The 12,394-nt window shown below is 35.2% G+C and overlaps 1 protein-coding gene and 1 long non-coding RNA gene across 2 annotated transcripts; one reads left to right on the top strand and one right to left on the bottom strand.

Annotated features, from left to right (window-relative positions):
- Positions 1-981: 981 nt before the first annotated feature.
- On the bottom strand, positions 982-8,532 carry LOC149737233 (uncharacterized). Its single transcript, XM_089877576.1, has 11 exons — positions 8,288-8,532; positions 7,781-7,906; positions 6,771-6,845; positions 6,207-6,344; positions 5,677-5,766; positions 5,364-5,390; positions 4,917-5,066; positions 4,351-4,453; positions 3,192-4,093; positions 1,623-1,756; positions 982-1,258 (listed from the first exon to the last, which is right to left on the bottom strand). The coding sequence occupies exons 1-11, from the start codon at positions 8,474-8,476 to the stop codon at positions 1,111-1,113; spliced, it is 2,082 nt and encodes a 693-aa protein (XP_089733702.1). The 5' UTR covers positions 8,477-8,532; the 3' UTR covers positions 982-1,110.
- LOC149737232 (uncharacterized) lies at positions 8,430-10,410 on the top strand. The gene is made up of 2 exons (XR_016384986.1): positions 8,430-8,569; positions 9,752-10,410. It is a non-coding gene; the product is annotated as an uncharacterized LOC149737232 (long non-coding RNA).
- Positions 10,411-12,394: the final 1,984 nt, after the last annotated feature.

The following is a 12,394-nucleotide window of genomic DNA, read 5'->3' as shown; positions in this document are numbered from 1 at the left end:
CCGCACCTTTTCGCTTCTAGTAGAGCGTTGTTAATTGTTTAAAACATGATTAACAAATATTGCATATTACGTGAAAACCATCTTACCCCAACCTACTACATTACTGGGTCATGCGTGGAAATGGTATATCTATGATTTTTCTCAAATATTGGATTTGGACCAAACTGCCAATATTACCTATGGCGCATTTTTAATAAACATCAAGCAAAAAAATGTTTGTCATATTGTATTTTTCGGAGGCACAGGCTGTAGTACTGTGGGGGAAGATGGGACACCTTTGGCACATATTATCCTAATCATGTTTTAAACAATTAACAACTGTATACAGAGTCGTAAGGATAGGGTTTTATGATTCTCTGAACGTTTTTTCTTTACTAAAAAATTGGAGGAGAAAATAGAATAAAAATTGTCCCATCTCCCCCACCCTACAATATCCTTTATTGTAGTAAACTGTCGCCATTGCACAGTAGTTGGCCCTCGCTTATTAACCGCAAGTTAACGTTCGAGGTTCGACATCCCATATATCACGCGTCAAATCAGTTGCCTTCCCTTAAAAAAACGTCTGAATGTGACGTCATAATTAATCAATTATTACTTTTACGGGTTCCGTATTTCTCCAAAGAACGCGTTTATTGTGAAACGCTGGTTTGTGTAAATGAGTTCTGTTCATTTAGTTGCAAAGGCTGCAGTGGTCGGTTGTTTACAGTTCACACGTCAATGTGAGATTATATTCAGATAAAGTTTAGACTATTCACTATTACTATAAATGTAGTATAGTAAAGTGTGGGACTGGGGGAAGATGGGACACCTTTTCATTCTATTCTCTCGTCCTACTTGCTAGTAAACAAAGAACAATCAAAGAATTATACAACCGTTCAATATACGATCAGGATGTTTGAATATTATGGCTAAGAGTGTCTCATCTTCCCCACTCTACTTTACGATGTTACTGCTATTCATATTATAAATCAGGCCCACGAGTATATTGTAGTTGTGTATTCTGTATCAATAACAAAGTGACAAATGCAAAACGACATCAAGGAGTTAAAAAATATGAAAAACGACTGAGAGAGGAAATACTGAGAACATAAATAGGAAAATACGCTGCCGCTAGACGGCGCAACGAGTCACTTTATCCGCAGCGTGATTGGTTGAAGTAGTCACGTGACCAGCTCTGTTGTGCTTGGTCAATCGTGGGGAGGTAGAAGATGTGACGTCATTAACCATGACGTCATCGAACCAGATTTCGTCATAATTTCTAGGTAATTATGATAATGTTTTATACGAGAAAAGCAACATGTATGAATGTATGCGTAACTTATATTTATCCTAGAATGGCGGGCAACAACAGTCGTTATAACACGGGTGTTGTGTTTTATACACCTCGTGCCCGCTTACAAGTTACCACGTATGTAATTTTGTGGGTGATTTTTTATATATGGCTGATAATTTAGACAAGCCATTAGTGCCCACTGATGGGTTGGAGCAATTGCCATTAAGTGTCTTGCCCAAGGATACATACGCTTAAGTAACCACCGAGTCAGTAGCCACGATACGGGACAAGCAATATTAAGATTTTAAAAATTACAAATTTAACTGTTATCTAGTGACGTAACACTTACACTGCGTCATCATAAACAGTTGGAACAGACACCGACTCCAGCACGCCCTCTAACGACGAAACACTAATCCTTGCCCCAACCTCAGCGTCGGATGAACTATACCCGATGCACGGCGTCGAGCTGCGGTGAGGGATCTACAATATAAGAGGTGGGTTGGTTCAAATATTGTTGCTTGGTTATTTAACACAATCGGTATAACAAGGATGTTCTGTTTAATATAGTTAATGAATAAAATATAAAGTAGGGTGGGGAAGATGGGACACCTTTAGCACGTAATATTCGAATATCCCGATCGCGTTTTAAATAATTAAAAACGGTCTATGGAAGTCGTGAGAATATAGTTTTTTTTATAATTCTTGGAATGTTCTTTGTTTACTACTAAATGCCACGAGAAAGTAGAGTTAAAAGATGTCCCGTCTTCCCCCACCCCACTATATAATATAACACGTGCCTGCTTCTTAAATTGTGTTTATGAATAAATGAATGAAACTTATTTATTCCGGCGTAACACAAAGCATTGGTAGCCGTTAAAACGCGATGGGTAAAACATAGAAAAGCACAACTGCTTGTAACCGTTTAATGTGTAATCGAATCGTATCTGTCTATAAATACATATCTAATTTTCTAATATTTGACGTAATGTTTAATGCCAGTACCAGAGTAACAAACAATCACACTCAAATTTACGTAAAAAGGACGTTTGAAAAAACAAATGTAGTAAAAGTGTTAAATAAAAAGCGTGTCTGCCATATCCAGCACGTTATACACGTGTTAGTGCGAACGAAACGAACCCAAAATATCTTTAAAAAATGTCGTGTTTTACGTCATATCCTGTCCCGGGACCCCCCAGTTTATAGATAAGTGAACCGGAGGAACGAACAAGTTTTTATTTCGTCGTAATCCACCCGTGAACTTGTTTTATACACAAACCCACCGACGCGTGACGAAAATCCAATTTTCCTGAAAAATTTTGTCACGAAGGCTCATGACGTCATTGTGTGTTAAAATGGGGAATTTGATAAAAAAGAACAACTGAATTTTCACGCTTTTATACTTTTCTGTTAGTAGCTATTTAGTTCTCCATCTATTTGCGTTGCTTATATTTTCGCCTTCGTTGTTTTAATTAATTTGATCTTCGCTATCGTGGTCTCGCGTCGTCGTAGTATAAAGGAAATTGGGCTAAAGTATTAGCTACGCTTTTACCGTGTTGACTGAATGAATGTAACTTATTTATCCTCGCATGGCGGGTAACCACGGTCGTTATAACACGGGTGTTCTGTTTCATACACCTCGTACCTGCTTACGAGTTACTACGTATGTAACTTATTTATCCTCGCATGGCGGGACAACGACAGTCGTTATAACACAGGTGTTCTGTTTCATACACCTTGTGCCCGCTTACGAGTTACCACGTATGTAACTTATTTATCCTCGCATGGCGGGGCAACGACGGTCGTTATAAAACGCGAGCGCTTTTAACTATATAATCACGACGCCGGGCATTGAAGAAATAATTTTAAAAAAAATTCTGTAATAAATGGATATATCATTATATTAAAGTACAATTACCTTTAAAATGCTGTCGCATGGTGGCGCTGGTGCGTCCGAGATTAAAGAAGACCCGAATACTGATCGAACACTTGTGTCTGTGACGCAACACGTGGTATCTGTGACGACACACACGCATTGTGTCGTCGTAGTGACGCTGAATGGTCCAAATAAATAAGGGGTCGTATCAACCTTGTCGGAAACGCCATCGCTGTCTGGTAAGTAACCGCTACGTAAGGATACAGGTCGGGAATCAAGGTCAAGTTCGGGCATATAAGTGTTATGTGCGTTCCTATAGTTTGTATTGGTTCCAGAACTTCGTCTGTATAATGTACATCCTCGTATGCTTCTGTAGGGCGGCGTCACACACGTCTGTGTTGCGCAATATTCGGGTAAATTCCGAGAGGTTTCTAAACTCTCGTAAGCTGGCGGCAAATCAAAGTTAGTGAGTTGTTTCGGCGTGGCGAAAGAACCGCTTGAAAGTTCTTCACGGTTCGTCGGTTTTGGCAAAAACTCGGAAATACCAACATTTTCTCTTTGAGGCTGGTAAGCAGAAGTACCGTTGGGAATTGCGCTTCGATCGTAGATATGGGGCGTCGGCTGCCGCCTTCTGAAGTAATGATTATGAGGTACGACAGTGCCAACACAAGGTACCACATCGAATTTATTATTTTGAAGAATTTGTGCTCCGTTGGGTGCGTCGCAGAACAACTCAGTAAAATGCCCGCCATGATAGGCGTTAGTATGTCGGCTACCAGTGTAACAACTTTCGTACGGCGGGCAGTTGTTTTCGTACCGACCTTCTCCGTATCCGTTATAATCGTTGAATATCTGACGTCGCGGCGTGACGTGAATGGTCGATCGTGACGTCACAGAAGGTGAAGAAATTTGGCGGGAACGTCGTTGAAGATTTGGCGGGTCACCTGTGACGTCATAACAAATGTTACGTCATTTTAATTTAAATTGTATGAAACAGAACACCTGTGTTATAACGACTGTTGTCGCCCCGCCATGCGAGGTTAAATAAACAAGTTACTTCCATTTTTTCACACATTTACTTTTAAAATATCTAAATTATTATTTTTTTAATTTATTAAAATTACTTTCTGTCATACAAACATTATTTTAGGTTAAATTTATTTAAAAACACGTTTACCGAAATAAATTGATCCAAACTTACCTAATATATTAAAATTACAAAGTGGGCACGTAAGTTTTTCTTTCAACCAAGGGTCAACACAATGTTTATGGAATTCATGGGAGCATGGGATCACGCGTAACTCCTGGGGGGAATAACTGTGATTAGCAAATACTTTGGGAATTTTGTTTCCAACATAATAAAATGTACACGTCACAGAATACATAATATAATATAGTGGAGTGGGGTAAGATGGGACACCTTTTCATTCTATTTCTCGTCCCATTTGGTAGTAAACAAAGAACATTCAAAGGATTATAAAACCTAACGACTCCCATAGACCGTTGTTAATTGTTTAAAACACAATCGGGATATTTTGAAATTATGTGCCAAAGGTGTCCCATTTTTCCCACAGTATTATATCATGTGTTATATTTTCTCATGAATAAAAAATGATTTTTCATTTTTTTTTAAATTTTACAGATTAACAAGACTTTGTTATTTCTTTTATGTATACGAATACACAAAGTTTTTATCTTTTCTTATGTATATGGACACAGACACACAAGATTTTATGACAAATATAAACAAGTCCAAAACCCACAAACCTCATTCTCATTGAAAACCTCCAAACAAATGGCGCAAAGTTGTTCACTTGTATTACTGCAATCATCTGTCCATTGTTTACGAGGGTCTACGCGAAACTTACGAGTTTTCATTCGTCGTAAAGTCTCGGAAGCAATGTTTGCCATTGATACCTGGGGTGGAAAGGTTTCATATTTAATTGATTTTAGTTTAATTTTCTCCAATGGGTAAAACCGGATCCTATTTGTATCAGACAGAAAAAAAAACAGAAAACAACAAAAACAAAATTAAACATATTTCCTACATTTTATACTTTTCAGGTTTTTAATTTATTTTAACAGTCTTATTTTTACAAAATCTTGGGGGCCAAAAAGTTTGAAAACCATGGCCTGAAATGTGGTTTTATTTTAATGTATATACATATGCTATAATACGGATTACAAGGTCGTGTAAGGATAAGAGAAACTTACCGATCTTTCCCGTCTCCAGCATTTCAACTGCAAAATATAAATATATCATATTATTACCTCAAAACAAATTCTATCAATAAATTTAAAATAAGTCTTTACTTGGGTTTAATAAATGTTTGAATAAAATGAAAGATTTGGTGAAGAACTTCTTGGAGAAAGTTACATTTGTGATCTGGATGGCAAACATGAAAAACAACAAAGAAATTAAAAAAAACAAACATTAAAATATTTACCAAAACAAACAAAGAAATGCTAGGTGTTTCCCATGTTTATGGAGAACTAAAATACATAGAAAAATATATTTTATAGTTACCTTTATAAGCAACACGATACAGATAACGAACACGACGACAAAACAACCCATGAAGACAGCCATGTTGAAGTATTGGTTGTATTGATCCTCCTGTACATAATTAAGTTATAACACCTTTGATTGGAGAAAGTGTATACAATAACGGGGTTGTATATAAAACAGGGGGGAATAATGTAAACATATCAAAAATTAGAAAGAATGCCCGCAAACCATTCTTTCGCACAAATTTTTAGGTTTTTCTTAAAAAATTCTAAACTTGTTACAACGGCCCAAAAAATCTAATTCATATTTGCTATTTTTACTATCAAGAAAATCATCGCACAGGTCCTCTATATTTAATACTACTGTGTAACACCCAAATATTCCGGGATTACTTTTGTCAAACATCTCCATCACATATCTATATGTATACAGTCTTTATAAAACACCAACAGCACATATTCTTATTATATTGGCATTATTGGACATTGTAACTTCATATCTATACCCATATATACTTCCTGTTGTCATAATAAATAGCATATACTTACAGATTTAGTTGGCACACCACTTTGTATACGAGCTCGTGCCACTTGTTGATCTCGGATTAAATTGATCAAATGAAACGCTGATTGTCCTTGCACTAAAACTATTGGTCGGTCAAGTCGTTCGTAATATTCCGAGCTCAACTGGAAAGTAAGAATGTGTTTTGTTAATAATTAGTATGGGTGTTGGGGTAATGGGACAACTCCAGCTTTAATCTCTGGTGTTGGGGCACCGGTCAACTCTTGGTTAAATGTTAGGTCTCATGGCATGCTGTAAGACCTCACACATAGAACAGACAACTACACAACAAATGTAATAGGCAACTCTGGTCCAAAACCCATATAGAATAGGTGTTTTAATACTTGGTATAAAAATATAAAGGTAAAAATAAGTATTTTTTCGATAAATATTCCTTATTTTATCATTTAAAAACTTATCTGAACAAAGAAAAAATAAGTCATACCACGGTTTATTCTATTTTTGATGGGTAGTTTTACTGCCGGTAGAATTATTTACATAACCGAGTAACAGACAACCATAGATATATAACTATGTATATAAGTAATAACCTGTGAAACTGCATCAGGTTGGTTAGTAATATCAAATATAACGGCAGTCGCTCCTTTTTCCAAAGCTCTTTTAGCCTAAAAATAAGTCAAGTTTAACAATTTCAAAATCATCTGAACATTTTTACATGAACCTCATGCTGCCCCAAAGTGACATACAATGATTATTACGGCACATAAAAATCTATGTTTAAAGGTGAACTGCTACAAGTGTTGAATAAAATAACATATGTAAATATTCAAAAAAATCTATGTTATTTTGTTAATGTAGCCGGAATCATGGGCGTTATTAAACCTAATAATATGCCTGACAGTGACAGCTAGGGATGCACATTACAGAATAATTAGGTATTCTAGGATATCCTAGAATACTTTAATTCGAATCTAGAATTCCGAATCTAGAATTTCGAATCTTTTTATATTTATAGGGAAAAAAAAATGTTACCCACAAAAGTCAGTTTATTGACCCTTTCATAGCAGCCTTGTTGGGTCATGAGCTGTAGAATGATCAAAAATTGTACTATTGGGTAGTTTTTGCGTCATGAAACGTATAGCAGGCTATGAAAAGACGTTGCGAAACGTTTACTCCCGAAAGTCCCACAAACACAAAAATATTTTTTTTCAAAATTAATAAGTTTCAAAAATTGTTAATATAGTATATGAGATGACGTGTAATGACGTCATTAAACAGAATACCGAATCCCGTAATTAGATTCGAATACAAAAGGATTCGAATCTCACGGATTCGAAATTCTGTAATGTGCATCCCTAGTGACAGCATACATATTAGTGGGGTAGGGAAGACACTTTTAGCACATGATATCCAAATATCCTGATCGTATTTTAATCAGTTAACAATGCACAACGGTCTATGCAAGTCATGAGGATACTGTTTTATAACCATTTGAAAATATATTCTTTGTGTACTACTAAGTAGGATGAGAAAATAGAATGAAAAGGTGTTATTTTTCCTCCCATCCTACTATATATTAAATAACTCTGATACTTCTCACCTTCCCATAAACTGACAAACATGGCCTGGGTTCAAGATAAGAAGGCCCCAACTCCACCACCCCAACCCAACCGTATTCATACAACTGGTCATCTCCAACTACATTGCATAAACTGAGAGGATGGATCTGTGGAAAGGGTGGGTTGCATAAACAACATATATAAGTGTAGTTTGGGGTATGAGTTATGTGCATAATATATACTGTGGGGTAAGATGGATACTGTTAGCTCATAATGTCCCACTTTTCCTAATAGTGTTTTAACAGTTACTGATTGGGATAAAGTTATATAATTCTGTAAATATTCTTCCACTACTATGTTATTCACATAATTCACACCTTATACTTAGAATACACATAAGGGATTTAGGCCTATTACCTCAATACCCAGGGTTGAAGTATATGAATCGGAATATAGTAGGGTGGGGTAAGATGGTGCAAAATACAATTCAACCATCTTACCCCAACCCCCATATATGGGTATAAACACCTCATACACTTTACAATCACCTGTTTTAATTCTCCCTCTGCAGAATTAAGCGACCCTGCTCGTGCAAAGATTCCAGTAACGTCACTTTTACGCGTTGTATACCGTCCACTAGAGGGATCTGGCTCATAGAGCACGACTTGTATGAACGCAGGTTCCGCACCACACATATATGGTACCAACATAAGGAGAATGTAAATAACTATTGTCATTGCTTCGAATGGTGTTGGTCGTCAACACTTTTCGTATTTCTATCAAGCATGGTCAACTTTGGCACAAGCTGCAATATCTAAACATAATTGAACGTAAGTTTATTAATATTTTACTGGCGCAAAGACAGTCGTTATAACACAGATGTTCTGTTTCATTCATCTCGGGCCCACTCACAAGTTACCGTGTACGTACACAACGATAGCAGTGACAAGCCTTGAACCTGTATTGTTTACAAGCATAAACCACTTCCATAACATAGTTGTTAATAATTACTAACAAAACTCACTATTAAAGTTTAAGTTTTCTTACCAGACATTAGCTTACTTTGAATACAAGCATAACTGCCTATGTATATATACGATACAGTTGTCACTTTATTATCACTGAAAATAGTTTTGGTCTAAACTAAAAGTATTTGCTCACAGGCTGGCTTGATATGTTTGTATTGAATCTAACCAGAAAACTTTATTTTTTTCTATTAGTTTGCTTGCTATATATGTTAGCCTATACAACATAAGCCATAACTCCGTACGTACATACGAACTGTACATACGCTGCATACACCAAGCTACAGCGTGGTATATTTAACTTGCAATTCGGGAAGCCTTTCAACTATTAATGTCTCGTAAAATCGGTAAATATTCTATATTAGTCATTCAGACCGCACTAGCAAATATAAAGAAGCACTTCTAAAAGCAACGATGTTTAATTAATTAATGGACCGGAAAAATTAAACCAGCATTGCCCTCATTTAATTTAAACTGTCTTATTCACATAACACGTGATTTCAATCTTCTGAAAACTGTACACTACGACCGTTATAGGAAACATTTGGCATCAAAACTGACTAAATTTGTTTGAAAATTGCGGTTAAACAATTTTAAGGCTTGCCATTTTTAACAAAACGAAACCTGATTAAAACTGTTTGATTTTGTAATCTAATTTAAAACTGGGATATTTTGTATCAAAACTGAATAAAATCACTGGGAAATTGCGCCAAAACGTCTTTTAAGCTGGCTGTTTTAACCGAACGAAACCTTGAATTAAAAGCATTCGATTTTGGATCAGTTGCGTTTATTCCTCGGCCTTTCTTTCAGCCCTGAGCGTTTCTTTATTAATAGCTGTGTCTCTCGCCTGGCATAAAAAACAGGGGTGCCGCCAAAGAAACGTTTGAAGTGTGTGTTCTCTTCTATCTTACTCTACGGAATGTGGCGCGTGTGGTTGGAATAAACAACACGTGTGTGCGTGCGCGTTACTTTCTTTTCTCTCCGCAGGTCGTGAAGAAAGCTGGGCCGTACGCAGAGGAAATCAAAAGGTTATTACTATACCAGACTGGGAGACTGAATTAAGGTTTTTGCGAGAATCAAAGGAAGAGAAAAAGAGACCTTCCAACGACTGAACGGTTGTGGTCTCTTTGATCGAAGCTGGGCTTAGGTCACCAACACATAACATCTAACACAGAGTATTACCCCGCGTTATTAACCTGTTAATCTTGTACTTCGTTGATGCAATAACTTAAAACAGATGCCAGTACTGAGTTACGTTTATGTATCTGACATTTAATTAAATGCAAAGAATATTAAAACAATACGAAATTTAAGAACTTTTCTATAAATTTCAAAATTTGCTATGAAAAATATTTTTAAATGTTTTAAATCTAAAACCATCTTATTTTTTTCGATAAAATTGAAACTGCAATACAATTTTACACCACCGTATATTTTACAACGCATATATAGTTTTTTTGATTGCTAACATTATATTTAAACACAAAATGTAAAGAATTTTTCATGAAATTTTATTTTTTGTTTACAGTATTTTTTATGCCAAAACCGAAAATATAGCAAATAAAAGGCCAACATGGTTAAAATTTGAACTTTTCTTGAACCCAAACTGTTGTACCCAAGTCGTACCTAACGTATTTTAAAAATATAACATAACTTTGTTTTTGTTTCTTCGAAAAGGTTACAATAACCAGGGTCAGATTAATTAAAACAACGAAGAGAAGGAAATTAGCAGCAAAACAACAGTCGTTAAAAACACGCTAGGGGTAAAATGTTCTTTAGTGTCAATTAAAAAGCTGGCAAAACGTTTCGTCCCATGTTTGGTGAAGTTTATAAAAACAACCTTGATATTTTGGCCGCATGTTTATGTATGGTAGGGTGGGGTAAGATGGGACGTCTTTTATTCTATTTTCTCGTCCCATTTGGTAGTAAACAAAGAACATTCAAAAAATTATAAACCCATAGACTCGTTGTTGGTTAAATAAAACCATTGTTAGGTGTTAAAACACGATTAGGAAGTTATGTTCCAGCATCATCCAGCTTGCCCTAAAGTACTATATTTATGTTATACATACAGAACAAAATATTAAAACTTATTTGCTTTCATCTATACTAGTCGTGTAGACAAACAGATTATTTGCACTCAAGCAAATGAACGACAGGTAATATTAAACTGTTTATAGAGAGATGTAAATTCTTAATAAAAAAAATAAAACAAATTGCTCTGTAGCGCCTTCTAGCGAGTAAATTATTTTAAAAAAATGGATATTAATGATTTGTAAATGTAAAAGATGACATAAATATGACACATGACATGATAGACATGACATAAGCATGACATAAACATCATAGGCATGACATAAATGACATAAACATGACATAGGCATGACATAAATGACATAGGCATGACATAAATGACATAGGCATGACATAAATATCACAGGCATGACATAATTGACATAGGCATGACATAAATATCACAGGCATGACATAATTGCCATAAACATGACATAAACATCAAAGGCATGACATAAATGACATAGGCATGACATAAACATCATAGGCATGACATAAATTACATAGGCATGATGTTTATGTCATTTATGTCAAGCCTATGATATTTATGTCATGCCTATGTCATTTATGTCATGTTTATGTCATTTATGTCATGTTTATGATATTTATGTCATGTTTATGTCATTTATGTCATGCCTATGATATTTATGTCATGCCTATGTCAATTATGTCATGCCTGTGATATTTATGTCATGCCTATGTCATTTATGTCATGCCTATGTCATGTTTATGTCATTTATGTCATGCCCATGATATTTATGTCATGTCTATGTCAATTATGTCATGTTTATGTCATTTATGTCATGTTTATGTTATTTATGTCATGCCTATGTCATTTATGTCATGTTTATGACATTTATGTCATGCTTATGATATTTATGTCATGTTTATGATATTTATGTCATGCCTGTGATATTTATGTCATGTTTATGATATTTATGTCATGTCTATGTCATTTATGTCATGCCTATGTCATTTATGTCATGTTTATGATATTTATGTCATGCCTGTGATATTTATGTCATGCCTATGTCAATTATGTCATGCCTGTGATATTTATGTCATGTTTATGATATTTATGTCATGCCTGTGTCATTTATGTCATGCCTATGTCATTTATGTCATGTTTATGATATTTATGTCATGCCTGTGATATTTATGTCATGCCTATGTCATTTATGTCATGCCTATGATATTTATGTCATGCCTATGTCATTTATGTCATGCCTATATCATTTATGTCATGCCTATGATATTTATGTCATGCCTATGATATTTATGTCATGCCTATGTCATTTATGTCATGCCTATGATATTTATGTCATGCCTATGATATTTATGTCATGTTTATGTCATTTATGTCATGTTTATGATATTTATGTCATGCCTGTGATATTTATGTCATGTCTATGAAATTTATGTCATGCCTATGATATTTATGTCATGCCTATGTCATTTATGTCATGCCTATGATATTTATGTCATGCCTATGATATTTATGTCATGCCTATGTCATTTATGTCATGCCTATGATATTTATGTCATGCCTATGTCATT

This window comes from Ciona robusta, chromosome 4, assembly GCF_009617815.1.
Source record: "Ciona robusta chromosome 4, ASM961781v2".
NCBI lineage: Eukaryota > Metazoa > Chordata > Ascidiacea > Phlebobranchia > Cionidae > Ciona > Ciona robusta.
The sequence above is the reverse complement of the archived record's forward strand: the minus strand, read 5'-3'. Positions and strand labels throughout refer to the sequence as shown.

Bases quoted from the DNA above. Each gene is read 5' to 3' on its own strand.
- LOC149737233 (XM_089877576.1), bottom strand. From the start codon at position 8,476: ATGACAATAGTTATTTACATTCTCCTTATGTTGGTACCATATATGTGT. The intron at 7,907-8,287 runs GTGATTGTAAAG...CCCTTTCCACAG, and splicing joins CAGAGGGAGAATTAAAACAG to ATCCATCCTCTCAGTTTATG. The intron at 6,345-6,770 runs GTTATTACTTAT...CTTACTTTCCAG, and splicing joins AACCTGATGCAGTTTCACAG to TTGAGCTCGGAATATTACGA.